The sequence below is a fragment of the Silurus meridionalis genome, chromosome 18, assembly GCF_014805685.1.
Source record: "Silurus meridionalis isolate SWU-2019-XX chromosome 18, ASM1480568v1, whole genome shotgun sequence".
Lineage (NCBI taxonomy): Eukaryota > Metazoa > Chordata > Actinopteri > Siluriformes > Siluridae > Silurus > Silurus meridionalis.
The window spans coordinates 1,856,195-1,873,751 of NC_060901.1; the positions used below are offsets into that span (position 1 = coordinate 1,856,195).

At 41.8% G+C, this 17,557-nt stretch overlaps 1 protein-coding gene across 6 annotated transcripts in view; it reads right to left on the reverse strand.

Annotated features, from left to right (window-relative positions):
* Nucleotides 1-17,557, reverse strand: part of ppfia2 (PTPRF interacting protein alpha 2) — a 97,750-nt gene that overhangs the window by 28,254 nt on the left and 51,939 nt on the right. For all 6 annotated transcript variants that reach the window (XR_006928521.1, XM_046872898.1, XM_046872895.1 and 3 more), the window contains 11 exons: nt 15,721-15,822; nt 12,170-12,334; nt 10,003-10,077; nt 9,007-9,111; nt 5,180-5,401; nt 4,909-5,055; nt 4,090-4,224; nt 2,940-3,023; nt 1,996-2,127; nt 1,790-1,852; nt 135-214 (listed from right to left, as the gene is read on the reverse strand). Coding sequence is in view for 5 of the 6 variants with exons in the window: in XM_046872898.1 (XP_046728854.1) it covers nt 135-214; nt 1,790-1,852; nt 1,996-2,127; nt 2,940-3,023; nt 4,090-4,224; nt 4,909-5,055; nt 5,180-5,401; nt 9,007-9,111; nt 10,003-10,077; nt 12,170-12,334; nt 15,721-15,822 (1,310 nt within the window). In the remaining variant the exon portion in view is untranslated. The remainder of the gene's footprint in view (nt 1-134; nt 215-1,789; nt 1,853-1,995; nt 2,128-2,939; nt 3,024-4,089; nt 4,225-4,908; nt 5,056-5,179; nt 5,402-9,006; nt 9,112-10,002; nt 10,078-12,169; nt 12,335-15,720; nt 15,823-17,557) is intronic.

Sequence of the window (17,557 nt, forward strand, 5' to 3'; positions counted from 1 at the left end):
AAAGTTTAAACATTCTGCTTCATGTATTATATATGAAATCTGTTCATCACCCTGTCTGTGTGTGTGTGTTTGTGTGTGTGTGTGTGTGTGTGTGTGTGTGTGTGTGTGTGTGTGTGTGTGTGAGTGTGTCTCACCGGGACAGTGTTGGCTCTGCCCTCAGCCTGAACTGATCGAGTTCAACCCTCATTTTCTCCATTTCCTCTGCCAACTGGGACTGTTCACACACACACACACACACACACACACACACACACACACACACACACACACACACACAGCAACAAGAAACCGAATTACCTCAACTTGTAGGTCTAAAAAAATGTGTCTTTGTGATCAATAAGAAAAAGTATGTGTGTATGTACACCCCAAATTCCAGATGTTTAAATTTTATTTGAATAAAATGAAAACTAAAAGACTTTCAAACCACATGAGCCGAAATTTTATTCGCAATAGAACATAGGGAACTTAACAAACATTTACACTGAGAAATGTTATATCTTATGCACAAAATTAGCTCATTTCAAATTTAATGCAAAAAAGTTGGCATGGGGGCAACAAAGGGCTAAAAAAGCCAGAACATTTCAAAAATATTCAGCTGGAAGAACATCTAGCAACTAATGAAGTTAATTGACATCAGGCCTGTAACATGATTAGCTATCAAAGAAGTCTCTCAGAAGTAAAGATGGGCAAAGGCTTACCAATCTGTGAACGAGTACGTATAAAAAAAGACCTTTGTTGGATGCCCATGGTCTTCGGGCCCTCAGAAGCATCGCCTATCAGCATGATTGTGTCATTGACGTTAATAAATGGGCTCAGGAATACTTCGAGAAACCACTGTCGGTAAACACAAGCTGCAGATGCCAACTAAATATGTCATGCCATATGTGAACCTGGTCCAGAAGTGGCGTCATGTCCTGTGGGCCAAACCTCATTTAAAATGGACTAAGTGTTCTATGTTCAGACGAGTCCAAATCTGACATTCTTCTTGGAAATCACAGACGCCGTGTCCTCCAGGCTGAAGAGGAGAGGGATCTTCCAGCATGTATTAGTGTTTGGTTCAAAAGTCAGCATCTCTGATGGTATGGGGGTGCAGAAGTGCATACAGTGTGGCCAGCCTGCATGTTTTGGAAGGCACAATGAATGCTGAAAGGTATATAAAGGTTTTAGAGCTCCCTTCCAGACAACGTCTATTCCAGGGAATGGCTTGTGTATTTGAGCAGGACAATGCAAAACCACATACTGCAGCTGTTACAACAGCATGGCTTCATAGTAGAAGAGCAGTCCAGATCTTCCACCTACAGTATAGAGAACTTTTGATGCATCATTAAACGAAAAGTTTGGTAAAGACGACCACAAACTCTTCAGCAGCTGGAAACTGATATCAGGCAGTAATGGGACCAAATTCCAACAGCAAAACTCCAGAAACTCATAACCTCAATGCAAAAACGTCTTCAAACTGTTTTGAAAAGAAGAGAAGATGCTACACCATTGAAAACATGCCCCTATGCCAACTTTTTTGAAACCTGTAGCAGGTATAACATTTGAAATGAGTTCATTTTGTGCATAAAATTTCTCAGTTTAAACATTTGTTATGTTCTCTATGTTTTATTGTGAATAAAATATCGGCTTGTGTGATTTAAAAGTCTTTTACTTTTCATTTTATTAAAATTTAATAGACGTCCCAACATTTCCAGAATTCGGGTTTTATATATATATATATATATATATATATGTGTGTGTGTGTGTGTGTGTGTGTGTGTGTGTGTAAGAGAGAGAGATTAACATGTACCTTCTCGTGAATGAAGTCTTCCAGCTGCTTCCTGTAATTCTCCGAATCTTGTATTAACACATTCTATGAAGAGAAGAGGAAATGGTTCAGCACTGGAGTTGAGCTGTTTGAAGAATATGATGGAGATGTGCTGATGATCAGGCATGCTGGCTCTCAGAGATCCTTCTGGAACACGATTGGTTTATTATTAAGTATAATGAAAGCACCTTTTCCTCCAGAGCAGCCATCCTCTCCTTCAGGTGGAGCTGCAGTCGCTCGTTTGATTCGGTCAGGAGACGATCCACCGTGTCTGATAAACGCTTGTTGTGTTCCTCGTTCATCTTCTCTCTCTGACGTGCCTGAAACACACACACACAACACAACACAACACAACACAACACAACACAACACAACACAATATTACACTAAATAACAGAATACAACACAATATAACACAATACAGTATAACACAACCAGGTGTTACAGCAGGGAGCGGCCCATACACAGACACACACAAACATACAGAGTATACCCACTCACACACACACACACACACACTCACTCACACACACACACACACACACACACACACACACACTCACACACACACACACACACACACTCACACACACACACACACACACACACACACACACACACACTCACACACACACACACAAACATACAGTGTATACCACTCACACACACACACACACCACACACACACACACACACACACACACACACACACACACACACACACACTCACACACACACACACACACACACACACACACACACACACACTCACACACATTATTTGAATGACAAAATTAGTTATTAAAATGATACACTCACATCACGCCCACGCCACATTTACATCACATACGCCACACACTCACGCCACACCCACATCACACTCACATCACATATGTCACACACTCATGCCACACCCACATCACAACAACGTCACATACGTCACACACTCATGCCACACCCACATCACACTCACATCACACTCACTACACACCCACATCACACACGTCACACGCTCACGCCACACCCACATGACACTCACGTCACATACGTCACACGCTCACGCCACACCCACATCACACTCACGTCACATACGTCACACACTCACAGTTTACAGCTGTAAGAAACTACAGACCCGTAATAGTTCCTGGTTCTTCTCCTCCAGCTGCCCTTCCAGGTGCCTCATTCGTTCCTCAATGCTGCCATGTCTTTCCTCTGCCTGTTTAACACAAACACACAACCACACACTCCAAATCTGATCACATACAGTGAACGGCCAAATGTTTGTGAATGTAGATGTGCTTTTTGAACATCTCATTCCACATTTATTCCTATTCACTGTTTATAATAAGCTCCACTCATCTGGGAAGATGTTCCACTAGATTTTGTGGAGATTTGTAGAGATTCATTCAGCTACAAGGTGTTAGTACTCCTTCACCTGATGCCACTTTTCTCTGAATGTGTGCATTTTGTTCTCGTAAGGCAACGATCTGCAGAAAGATTAAAAAGGGTGTGAAAGATGTAGAACCTTCTCACATGATGTTTATTGATTCACACACATGTAAAGTCAGGTACTGATGAAGGTGAGAAGGTAAGAAGGCCTTGGGTGCAGTCAGCGTTCACATTCATCCCAAAGGTGTTCAACAGGGTTGGAGCTTTACAGCAGATCTTCCACTCAAAGCCATGGAAAGCAGATCTTCATTGAGCTGGCTTTGTGCACAGGAGCATTGTCATGCTGGAACAGTTTTGGTGTCTCCTAGTTCAAGTGAAGGAAAAATTTCATTCTACAGCATTCAAAGACGTCCGATACAATTGTGTGCCTCTGACTCTGTGAAGAAACCTTATATAACTGGAAGAGTCAGGTGTCTTTGAAGGACCTGAAGAGGTATACAGCTCAAATATACAAAGATGTTCATTGAAAAGTCATTGTCTGGACCTTCAAGCACATGCATGGGGAAAGGTTCTCTGATCTGATGAGACAAAACTGAATCTTGAATGTGGCACAGAACCAAGAATGAGAACTCCATCCACACTGTGGCATCAGGCTGAGAGTTCTCCTTGGTCTCTTAGTTGTTTGTACAGAATTTGAGGTTGCTTTCTGGAACCAAACACTTTTTGGTACTTTTATTTCCAGAACGTTTTCCTCGACTTCTGGAGCTTCGTGGTCTTTATAATTGATTGTTGGTAACAAACTGGGTTTTTTCAGGAAATAGAGTATTTAAATTATATAACGTGTGTGTGTGTGTGTGTGTGTGTGTGTGTGTGTGTGTGTGTGTGTGTGTTACCTTGGTGAGTGCTGCTATTCTCTGTGCAAGTTCTGCCTCCACCTCCGGCAGAGTTTCCGCTTTCCTCATCGTCTGCTGCAGCTTCTGTTCAGCCAACTCCAACCTCTCCTGCAGCTGCCTGTTCTTCTCCTCCATCTGACACACACACACACACACACACACACACACACACACACACACACACACACACACCCTCAGCAGAATGACTCATGGCTCTTCAGGACTTGTATAACGCTGCTAATTTCCACCTGTTTATCCGGGTAATGAAGCGGATCCACTTATTTCGAATGCACACTTCATCACTTCATTTCCTATTTCTCTTCTCCAATTTCTTTTTATTAGCAGCAAATAAGAAATAAGTGGTGTGTGTGTGTGTGTGTGTGTGTGTGTGTGTGTGTGTGTGTGTGTGTGTGTGTGTGTGAACAGACTTAAAAAGGAGATTTTCCTAAAGTAATGGATTAAACAGTAAAGTAAGTAATAAGAGATGTTTCTTATGAGAAGAGTGATGGGATTTTTTCCCTCGCAATTCCTGAAGAACACCATAAAATAAAACAGTCTTCTTTCTACCAGGTGTTTGATCTGCCAAGTGTTTGAACTCATAGGTGTGTTTAAACTCTTAGGTGTTTGATCTCTCGTGTTTGAACTCTCAGGTATGTTTGAACTATTAGGTCTTTGAACTCTCAGGTGTTTTTGATCTCTCAGGTGTTTGAATTCTATGTTGTGTTTGAACTCTCAGGTGTGTTTGATCTCTTAGGTGTTTATGAATTGTCAGAGGTGTTTGGCCTCTCAAGAGTGTTTAATCGCTCAGGTGTGTGTTACCTGTCGAAGAAAAGCCTCCTTATTGGCCAGCTCGTTCTCCAGTTTGTCACTGATGTCATGAAGTGATGTGGACTCTCTCTGAGCGCTGAGGTACCGCTTCTCCAGAGTTACAATTCTCTCCTCCATGTCCTCCTTCTGACACATGGCCTACACAAACACACCATCATCATCATCACCATAGTTCTGTGGTATCAGGTTAACAGTCATGGTGACATCCACAAAGGTCTTGTTGATATAAACACAAAAGTCACAATGACATCAGCACCATCACCTCTTTGATGTCTCTCTGATACTTGGTGTTCATCTCTTCACTCTTGATGAGATCTTTGCGTGCCGTCTCCAGCTCCTGCTCCACCTCTGAGACGCGAGACGACAGAGACGACATCCTCTCCTTCATCTGGGTCAGTTCATAATTCTGTTTCTCCAGGAGTTCCTGCAGCTCCACCACCTGACTCGCCTCGTCTCCGGACTCCATTGAGCCATTCGACAAGCGCTACACATACACACATGCGCCCGCACACACACACACACACACACACACACACACAATTCCATTATTGTCATGCATCAGCTTAGTATTCAGTAAATTTCTGTTCTTATTTTATTGAGGTTTATATCGTAATGCATATTCACACACACACACACACACACACACACACACACACACACACACACACACACACACACACACTTTGTCTCACACACACTGAAAGCTGCAGAATTTCAGCATAGATGATAAAATTAGCATCACAGTGCGATTCACAGCAGAGAAACAGACAGCACAGAGCTGGAATTACACTGCCACACTGAACACATCATTCTGTGTCACTGTGTGTGTGTGTGTGTGTATGTGTGTGTGTTTGTGTGTGTGTTGGTGAATGTTGGTGTGTGATGGTGAATGTTGGTGTGTGTGATGGTGAATGTTGGTGTTTGTTATGGTGATTGTTGGTGTGTGTGAGATGGTGAATGTTGGTGTTTGTGATAGTAAATGTTGGTGTTTGTTATTGTGAATGTTGGTTTGTGTGATGGTGAATGTTGATGTGTGATGGTGAATGTTGGTGTGTTTGATGGTGAATGTTGGTGTTTGTTATGGTGATTGTTGATTTGTGTGATGGTGAATGTTGATGTGTAATGGTGAATGTTGGTGTGTGTGACGGTAAATGTTGGTGTGTGTGATTGTGAATGTTGGTGTATGTGTGATGGTGAACGTTGGTGTGTAATGGTGAATGTTGGTGTGTGTGATGGTGAATGTTGGTGTGTGATTGTGAATGTTGGTGTGTGATGGTGAATGTTGGTGTGTGTGATGGTGAACGTTGGTGTGTAATGGTGAATGTTGGTGTGTGTGATGGTGAACGTTGGTGTGTAATGGTGAATGTCGGTGTGTGTGTGATGGTGAATGTTGGTGTGTGATTGTGAATGTTGGTGTGTGATGGTGAATATTGGTGTGTGATGGTGAATGTTGGTGTGTGTGAATGTTGGTGTATGTGATGGTGAATGTTGATGTGTGATGGTGAATGTTGGTGTGTGATGGTGAATATTGGTGTGTGATGGTGAATGTTGGTGTGTGATTGTGAATGTTGGTGTGTGATGGTGAATGTTGGTGTGTGTGATGGTGAACGTTGGTGTGTAATGGTGAATGTTGGTGTGTGATGGTGAATGTTGGTGTGTGATGGTGAATGTTGGTGTGTGTGATGGTGAATGTTGGTAAGTGATGGTGAATGTTGTGTGTGATGGTGAATGTTGGTGTGTGTGATGGTGAATGTTGGTAAGTGATGGTGAATGTTGTGTGTGATGGTGAATGTTGGTGTGTGTGATGGTGAATGTTGGTGTGTGTGATGGTGAATGTTGGTGTGTGTGATGGTGAACGTTGGTGTGTAATGGTGACTGTTGGTGTGTGTGATGGTGAATGTTGGTGTGTGTGATGGTGAATGTTGTGTGTGTGATGGTGAATGTTGGTGTGTAATGGTGAATGTTGGTGTGTGTGATGGTGAATATTGGTGTGTGATGGTGAACGTTGGTGTGTAATGGTGAATGTTGGTGTGTGATGGTGAATGTTGGTGTGTGTGATGGTGAATGTTGGTGTGTGATGGTGAATGTTGGTGTGTGTGATGGTAAATGTTGGTGTTTGTTATGGTGAATGTTGGTGTATGTGATGGTGAATGTTGATGTGTGATGGTGAATGTTGGTGTGTGATGGTGAATGTTGGTGTTTATTATGGTGATTGTTGATTTGTGTGATGGTGAACGTTGGTGTGTAATGGTGAATGTTGGTGTGTGATGGTGAATGTTGGTGTGTGTGATGGTGAATGGTGAATGTTGGTGTGTGTGATGGTGAATGTTGGTGTGTGTGATGGTAAATGTTGGTGTTTGTTATGGTGAATGTTGGTTTGTGTGATGGTGAATGTTGATGTGTGATGGTGAATGTTGGTGTGTGTGATGGTGAATGTTGGTGTGTGATGGTGTGTGTGATGATGGTGAATGTTGGTGTGTGATGGTGAATGTTGTGTGTGTGATGGTAAATGTTGGTGTGTGTGTGTGTGTGTTGGTGAATGTTGGTGTGTGTGATGGTGAATGTTGTGTGATGGTGAATCTTGATGTGTAATGGTGAATGTTGTGTGTGTGATGGTGAATGTTGTGTGATTGTGAACGTTGGTGTGTAATGGTGAATGTTGGTGTGTGATGGTGAATGTTGGTGTGTGATTGTGAATGTTGGTGTTATGGTGAATGTTGGCGTGTGATGGTGAATGTTGGTGTGTGTGATGGTGAACGTTGGTGTGTGATGGTGAATGTTGGTGTGTGATGGTGAATGTTGGTGTGATGGTGAATGTTGTGTGTGATGGTGAATGTTGGTGTGATGGTGAATGTTGGTGTGTGATGGTGAATGTTGTTAAGTGATGGTGAATGTTGTGTGTGATGGTGAATGTTGGTGTGTGTGATGGTGAACGTTGGTGTGTAATGGTGACTGTTGGTGTGTGATGGTGAATGTTGGTGTGTGATGGTGAATGGTGTGTGATGGTGAATGTTGGTGTGTGATTGTGAATGTTGGTGTATGTGATGGTGAACGTTGGTGTGTAATGGTGAATGTTGGTGTGTGATGGTGTGTGATGGTGAATGTTGGTGTGATGGTGAATGTTGTGTGTAATGGTGACTGTTGGTGTGTGTGATGGTGAATGTTGGTGTGTGATTGTGAATGTTGGTGTGTGATGGTGAATGTTGGTGTATGTGATGGTGAACATTGGTGTGTAATGGTGAATGTTGGTGTGTGATGGTGAATGTTGGTGTGTGTGATGGTGAATGTTGGTGTGATGGTGAATGTTGTGTGTAATGGTGAATGTTGGTGTGATGGTGAATGTTGGTGTGATGGTGAATGTTGGTGTGTAATGGTGAACGTTGGTGTGTAATGGTGAATGTTGGTGTGTGATGGTGAATGTTGGTGTGTGATGGTGAATGTTGGTGTTTGATGGTGAATGTTGGTGTGTGATGGTGAATGTTGTGTGTGATGGTGAATGTTGGTGTGTGATTGTGAATGTTGGTGTGATGGTGAATGTTGTGTGTGTGATGGTGAATGTTGGTGTGTGATTGTGAATGTTGGTGTGTGATGGTGAATGTTGGTGTGTGATGGTGAATGTTGGTGTGTGATGGTAAATGTTGGTGTGTGTGATGGTGAATGTTGGTGTGTGATTGTGAACGTTGGTGTGTGATGTGAATGTTGGTGTGTGATGGTGAATGTTGGTGATGGTGAATGTTGGTGTGATTGTGAACGTTGGTGTAATGGTGAATGTTGTGTGTAATGGTGAATGTTGCATGTTGTGATGGTGAACGTTGGTGTGTGTGATAGTGAATGTTGGTGTGTGATGGTAAAAGTTGGTGTGTGATAGTGAATGTTGGTGTGTGATGGTGAATGTTGGTGTGTGTAATTGTGAATGTTGGTGTGTGATTGTGAACGTTGGTGTGTGTAATGGTGAATGTTGGTGTGTGTGATGGTGAATGTTGGTGTGTGCTGATGGTGAATGTTGGTGTGTGATGGTGAATGTTGGTGTGTGTGATGGTGAATGTTTGTGTGTGATGGTGAATGTCAGTGTTTAATGTTGACACACACCTTCCCAAGGACCTTCTGTGCATCTCCTTCCAGCAGGTCCTCAGCTCCTTCACCTGATGCCACTTTTCTCTGAATGTGTGCATTTTGTTCTCGTAAGGCAACGATCTGCAGAACAATTAAAAAGGGTGTGAAAATTTTAAAAACATCTCACATGATGTTTATTGATTGGCACACAGGTAAAGCCAGGTAATGATGTAGGTGAGAAGGGGAGAAGGTCTGAGGTGCAGTCAGCGTTTACATTTATCCCAAAGGTGTTCAGTAGGTTAGAGCTCTTGGGCAGAGGATCTTCCACTCCATCCCATGTAAAGTGATGATTTGTGCACAGAAGTATTTTCATGTTGAACAGGTTTGGGTCTGCTAGTGCAAGTGAAGGAAAAATGTCATGCTCCTGCATCCAAAGACGTCTGATATAATTGTGTCTCTCCAACTATGTGGAAAAACCTCACATGGCTGGAAGAGACGGCGTCTCAATACTTTTGGCCACACAATGTATATACTCAGCACCGTAGTCATGGTGATATCGCTGGTGCCTTTTAGTGATGGAATCTTACTGTAATAATGAAATAAAACCAGCTGTGTCTCTGATGTAAAACACACACACACACACACACACACACACACACACACACACACACACACACAGCCCTCTCATCAGGATAAAGGGCATACAGGGATTATTCTGGTGCTGCATCAGTTTTAGAGAGGATGCTCTGTCTGTGTGTGTGTGTGTGTGTGTGTGTGTGTGTGTGTGTGTGTGAGTGTGAGTGTGTGTCCTGTCAAAAAGAAAAGTAGCCTGACTATAAGAAAGCCTGAGTAGACAGTCATTCAAATAGAAAGAAAGAAAGAAAGAAAGAAAGAAAGAAAGAAAGAAAGAAAGAAAGAAAGAAAGTATGAAAGAAAGAATTTGGCAGGACACACAAAGAGGCCATGCCCCTGTCACTTTGATGAATACAGTAAGAGCAGGTTATTTGTAAAAGTGCGAGGATTAGTTATTACCTCCTGATTGGCAGCAGTTAGCTCCTCCTCCAAGGCGGAGACTCTTTCCAGTGACACACGTAGCCTCTCTCTTACCTGCAGGAGAAAATAAAACACTAAATATGATTAAGAATATATATATATATATATATATATATATATATATATATATATATATATATATATATAGTAATTCATCATTTATTTATTATCTATATAGCGAGAGAATCAGGAACTTTACTAAATTCTGAGTTTCCACACAACAGCAGGATTTCAGCTCTGAAGCCTGATGCTGCTGATACTGTACTTCACAGCTGGAGCACGTTTCTCTTTCAAAATATTGTGTTGCTTTGAAGTGTGTTTCTGCTACACACTTTTACTCTGTACTGTATCTGTCTACAAAACATTTCTGTTTGCACACACACACACACACACACACACACACACACACACACACACACACACACCTCACAAACTTCAAACCTCAAAACACACATAAACCTCACAAACCTGAACCTCACAGACCTTACAAACCTCAATAAACACACACACACACACACACACACACACACACACACACACACACACACACACACACCTCACAAACCTCACAGACCTTACAAACCAAAAAACCACACACACACACAACTCACAAACCTCAAACCTCAATAAACACACACACACACACACACACACACACACACACACACACACACACACACACACACACACCTCACAAACCTCAAACCTCACAGACCTCAAACCTCACAGACCTTACAAACCTAAAAACACACACACACACACACACACACACACACACACACACACACACACACACACACACACCTCACAAACCGCAAACCTCAAAACACACACACACACACACACACACACACACACACACATACACACACCTCACAAACCTCAAACCTCAAAACCACACACACAAACAAACACCTCACAAACCTCGAACCTCAAAACACAAACACACACACACCTCACAAACCACACACCTTACAAACCTCACAGACCTCACAAACCACACACATCTCACAAACCTCACAGACCTCACACCACACACACCTCACAGACCTCACAAACCACACACACCTCACAAACCTCACAGACCTCACAAACCACACACACCTCACACATCTCACATACCTCACAAACCTCAAACCTTACAAACCTATTAAGTCACAAAACTTCAATAAAGATAATTCAGTTTTAGGATTTTAAACCTCTACTTTCCATTCTTTTATTCTCTCCTCCTTTCAATCCCTTCAAGATATTTTTTATCACAGCTATTATAACAGACTTCCTTTATTTCTCTCTGACGCTCCTCACTCCTTCATTTCTTTCTGTCACTCCTCATGCCTTTATTTTCTTTCTCTGACACTCCATCACTCAATAATTTCTCTCTGATTCTCCCTCACTCATTCAATTCCTCTCAATTCCTCCCCTTCTTATTCTCTTTTAACACTTCACTCCTTTATTCCCTTACTTCTTCCCTCATTTACTTCCATACACTATCAATCTTTTAATCCCTCGCTACTTCATTTCTTCACTCTTTCGCTTTTTCTCTCTTTTGTTCCCTCATTCCCTCCTTCAATTCCTCTCTGACATGCCCTTATTTTCTCTTCGCTTCATTCTTTCACTTCCTCTCCATCACTCAGGCACTGCTTCCCTCATTCAATTACTCCTTCAATCCCTAACTTCATCAGTCTTTCACCCCCTCAGCTTCTTTCTCTCACTCCTTCCCTCAGAAACACAGACTGGAGCTATAAGTTATAAATCTAACGGAAGAAGAAGTGAAAACATTGTGGAGACACTTTATAAAGCACTATTTATTCCCAAATATCCAAAACACAACAACAAAATTATTGCAAAAGACACACAGAATCTCCTGAGGAACAAAAATAAGTGCTAAAATTCCTCAAACTTCATAAAAAAAATGTTTAAAGGATCTTTAGAATCTTTACAGGATGGAGAAAGAAGGAAAGACAGCATGGGACGACTGGACATGAGAGAAGTTTTCAGTCCATCCATGTCTGCTCGTCTACGTTTGATGATGTCCTCACATTTCCCTGATACACCAGCTCTGTGAGGTAAGCAAACCCACTGTCTGCTCCGTGTCTCCTGCTGAGTAGAAACATGACTAGAGAAACTGTATAGAGCTTAGCTTTACCTTCTCATCCAGAGCTTTGTGGTGCTCAAACAGGGATTTGAGAGCTTTGAGAACTTCCACCTCGCTGGAGACTCCTGATGGAGACTGAGCCTGCCGCTTTACCACCGTCATCCGGAGAGAGCGCTCGTGTCGAGATACCAAACACTCCAAATGCTCCAGCAGCAGCTGAGAAAACACACACCATCATCATCATCAAAATGACTTTCAGAACATTATTCTGTTCCACACTGTACATGAAACACATCTAAACATCTCAGGATGTCTCGAGACCAAGAGAAGTGTTCTCATTCTGTAAGTAAAATTGTCTGGTGTAACTTTATTACACGCAATAAGATTCATTATAATACAATAAAACCATCAGTAGTGGACGAACAGAACTGCTCATGCAGAGGCCACAGCTGCTCAGTCATGTGATCTCAGATACAAGTAAAGTCAGGTACTGGGGTGCAGTCAGTGTTTACATTCATCCCAAAGGTGTTCATTAGGTTTGGAGCTTCCACATGTTCACACACACACACACACACACACACACACACACACACACACACACACACACACTAGCTATGTTAGCAATGAGCTAGCATGTTTGCCAATAATTAATGCTGACATGTTTTGTCTTGTTTTAAGATTTCTTATCACACTCTTGATGTCACCCAAATGAAGATGGGTTCCCCTTTTGAGTCTGGTTCCTCTCAAGGTTTCTTCTTCATTCATCTATGGTACTTTTTCCTTGCCACAGTCACCATCATCAGGGATAAACAAAGTTCTCGAAAGCTGCTTTGACACAATGTTTATTGTGAAAAGCGCTATAGAAATTATCTTGAACTTAAACTTAAACATGTGGGCCATGCTAACATTAAAAAGACTGTTATTGATTATGAAGCACTAGCGATGAGTGTTAGCATCATCTGTGTTAATGTGTTTAACACTGATGTGTTTTTTTTTCTCATTACAGTGTGTTGTGATTAAACACTTAGTTCTGTCCTCCGTCTGGTCTCATTACCGCTCTGTCTCCTGTTCACGGCTCAGGGATCATGAGGCTCTTCAGATATGTAACTTTATGTCCTGGATTTTATTGGTGAGCGCTCGGCTAGAACTGGAATCTGGTTTTAATTGAATTGTGACTCATCTGAGCCCTGAGGGGAGCTATGCAGGCCTGGAGGTGAAAATGAGGTGAGAATAAATTGTCTCTCACGATGTCTCTACTGAGACCGAGGTGAGTTCAGGCACAGCATGGGCAGTTTTATCACACCTCCAAACTGAAGCCATCATTACAAGATGTTTATGTCATCTTTCCTTCACAGATAAAGTCATTATCTAACTAGCGATGCACATTAGCATTAGCATTGATAAATCTTTGGTTAGAATTCTACATAATAGTTGTGTTATTTCCAAGGTCCCACCTTTCCAAGGTCCCACCTTCAACACGATCGAACCAATCAAACTAAAATGTCCACTCCACTAAGACTCTTGATTTGACCTCACTTTCCTCCCCACTTTTCTTGCCACTATACAAAATCAGACCAAAGATCCATCCTCCTTAGTGCCTCTGTAACTAATCAGAATGCCAGCCCCAAACCAAAATATCAGACCACACATTCCACCCCAAAATACCCCAACCCCAACCCCAACCAAAAACTTCTGCACATTCGGTAACAACAAGCCATGGTTCACAGCCAAACTTAAACAACTTTGACATGCCATGGAGGATGCCTACAGAGGGGAGGACAAAGCCCTGCATAAGCAGACCAGGAGATCAGAATCGCCAAAAGAAGCTACTCTGAAAAGCTTAAAGAATTTCACTGTGCTATAATGTATATGTGACAAATAAAGTCAATTCTATTCTTCAATCGTCAATATAGTTTAGAATGCAGGGCCGAACGGATATTGGTAAGCTCCTGCCCTAAAAGCAAACCTCAGGAACTTCCTTTGCAAAGGAAGGGTGGATATGTGGAGGTAAGCATCCTTCAGTTCTATCGTGACAAACCAGTCCTCGGATCTGATTTGGGAAACGACCTGCTTGAGAGTAAGCATCTTGAGCAGTTCAACTGACGTAGATCTAGAATGAGACGTAACCCCCCATCCTTCTTGGGAACTATGAAGTACCGGCTGTAGAACCTGGACTCTCTGTCTCGTGGAGGGACCACCTCGATGGCATCCTTCCTTAGGAGAGTGTGTAATTCTTGTTCCATGACCAGAGCCCTTTTGAACCGGGGGACCGAGACTCATACTGAATCGAGTAGCCTTTCTCTACAGTGCGCAGGACCCACTGAGACACTTCTGGCAGGCATTTCCAGGCTGCCAGATAGTCTCTTAAGGGAACCAGTCTCTCAAAACTGGTCTCTGGTATGCCTAGAGCAGCTGGAAAGCTCCTTTGTGGCCCTGAGAGTTAGGCCCGTAGCACGGCGTAGCTCTCGGACCTCGTCAACTATCCCCCTCATCCAACTCCCTTAGCAGATCATCCAGGTACCCCTGCAACACAGCCATCGTGTGCAGGCAGCCAGCGGCTTGACCAAAGTGTACAGTGCAGGAGCCTTCAGTGACGATGCAGCACCCAGAGAGGGATTGCCGGCTAGCGTTTCTTCAACCCTGGGCATCGCCCCACATACACACTCTTTTAGCCCCACTACATGAGCGTTCAGGGACAAGAACAGACTGCAGCAAACAGTAAAAACAACTGAGAAAAATCATTGGTGCTCTCCTGCCCACTCTCCAGGATTTGTAACATAAAAGTACTAAGAAACAGACAGGAAAAATCACCACTGAACCTTCGCACCCTGGACACAACCTCTTTCAACTCCTCCCTTCTGGCAGGCACTACAGAAATTTGTTACCAGGAACAGGAACCTTTTTTTTTTTCTCAGACAATCACCCTCATTAACAACTGACCTTAATTATATGCCCTGCTTTATATCTATAAGTACTGTACTATAAACAGTCAGTCATCACATCATCCCCATATGTTCCACACACTATTACTGCTCTATATTGCACAAAAGTCCTAAAGTAACCTCTTTATCTTATGTGATGCACAATACTGCTATTTGCACCACCACGTACTCTAACTTTATCTACATTACTGATCTGTCATGTACTCTTTATATTGTGTTTAATCTGTATTGTCTGTATTTATGTATGTACTTTTTGGAGTCACCAACAGTTAAAACTAAATTCCTTGTGTGTGTCAATAAACCTGATTCTGAAAATAGCTCTGTAAACAATTAGAACATAAATCTAACCCAATATATCTGTAACCAATAAGAACCCCGATCCCTGATCTCCTCAACCCCACTGAACATGATTAGATGATCTGGAACTGGAGCCTCCTTGACATCCTGACAGTGTCTAATCTTACTAATGTTCTTTTAGCTGAATGAACACTAATTCCCACAATCACAAACCAAAATCTCGTGGAAAGCCTTCTCAGAAGAGCGAAGCTTATTATAAGTCAAAACTCTCTACACAGTTGAACCCATAGTTCTCAATGCTAGACTGTGAATTTTATCCTCAGCTATTACTGTTTGTAGGCTTACAGAATTCCATCCTCTTACCCTGGTGTTGTTCCTCTCAGCCTTGAGCTCTGAGATCTCCTCCTCTTTCTCCAGCAGCTGTTCTCGACATGCATTCAGCTCTTTTGTCAGGGCTGCAAACTCCTGCAGAACACAAAAAACACCAGTTTAGCAATATGCTCATTTCTGATAATGATAATGTGATGAGCCAGCCAGAAGTTTCTCAGTCAGCTGACGCTATATTCTTAAGCTCCGGTCTAAAATGTCCCCACTGGCTCGTTCAGCGTTAATAGAGTAATGTTAGATGAGAAGATAATAAAGTCCAGAGGAAAACACTGCATCCCCGGAGAGGATGAGGAAGTCGTTGAGTTTATCACACCTTAATAACACGGATATTGATTTGATCCCGAATACACTGCTGAGTTAGATTAATTATACCTAAGTAATTGGACTAGGATCAGAGCATATGCGAGTCGACATCAGAAAGCACAGTTGCTAATGATTATAGTGGGAAAAAGGACGAGGCAGTGATGATGCAGAACTGCAGAGGTACTGAATAGGCTTTTGTGCTGAAACATCCTCAGTCATTCATTACAACTGGAACATTCAGTGACTCTCCTTTTGCTTTTCAATGTCCATTATAGAACTGATGTGGTTCACGTTTGTGCTAGTAGGTGCAAATTCTCATTTTATTCACCTGTTTACATTTTCTCATTCAAAAAGTTTCTTTCTAGTTCTATCTCTGTCCTCTCATTTGTCTATTGCTCTATTGCCCACACCTGTTCTGTGTTTAGCCTCTGATTCTGTATGCTTTTGTTTTCTCATCTTTGGCTCATTTTTGTTTTTGTTCTATGGTAGCACAGTGCTAATAGCATCAATTTATAATTATTTGGTGTACTGAATAAAAAAAAACACTTACATCAGCATTATGATTACTGTATATCGATTACTGTATATCGCTATTGTACGTCGCTCTGGATAAGGGCGTCTGCTAAATGCCGCAAATGTAAATGTAAATGTATATAATCTAAGATTTGGCGAGCCAGCCAGTAGCGTCAAGAACATTGTCCAACTGTCCCTAAAAAAATGACTAAATGAGATTGACACAGACCTAAAATATAAGACAGAACAATGAAATTCTGTGATATCACACATCTTGATAGCGTTTGATATTCATAAACCAGCTAGAAATATGTATGAAATAAATAGTTGACGTCTCTAAATGTAAACAAGCAAGAGATTTGTCTATATAGTAGGATTTTTGAGACACATGCATGTTTCTTTTATTTTATGCAACAAACTCAGTAAAAGGCAAAAACACACAGTAATTGGACAGTGAATGAGTGGAAGAAAGATCTATCTAGTCCAAATGGGACATTTTTGTCTCTAATAAAAGAACTTGCTTAAGATGGAAAGAAGTGAAGATGTGATCAGACTCCCTCACCCCCACAGTCACACATGGAGGAAACGTTATGGATTGGGGTTGGGTTTTTTTGGTTGTTTGGCAGCTCTGATACCAGCAGCAGTAGGAAAATGTAAGAATAAACAAAAGAATAAACAAAATATAATTGCACTAAAATATAATAATATAATAATATGACTAGATTCAATGAAATATATGTGAAGTGGGACTTCAGGCTTATCAAAATTATGGAAATATTGCACAATTTACACTAATTACTGCTAACCAATAATATTAATGATAATAATAATGATAATAATTGTGTGTCTCAAACTCTTGGACATACAGTGTATATTTTTGAAGTTTACCCTGAGAAACAAAACCCTTGTAGGAAAGCTGTACCATTGTCTTATCATCTCCTTCACAAATGAATCCGAAGTTGGAAGCAGATCCCGTGATGCACTCAAAGGCGTGTAT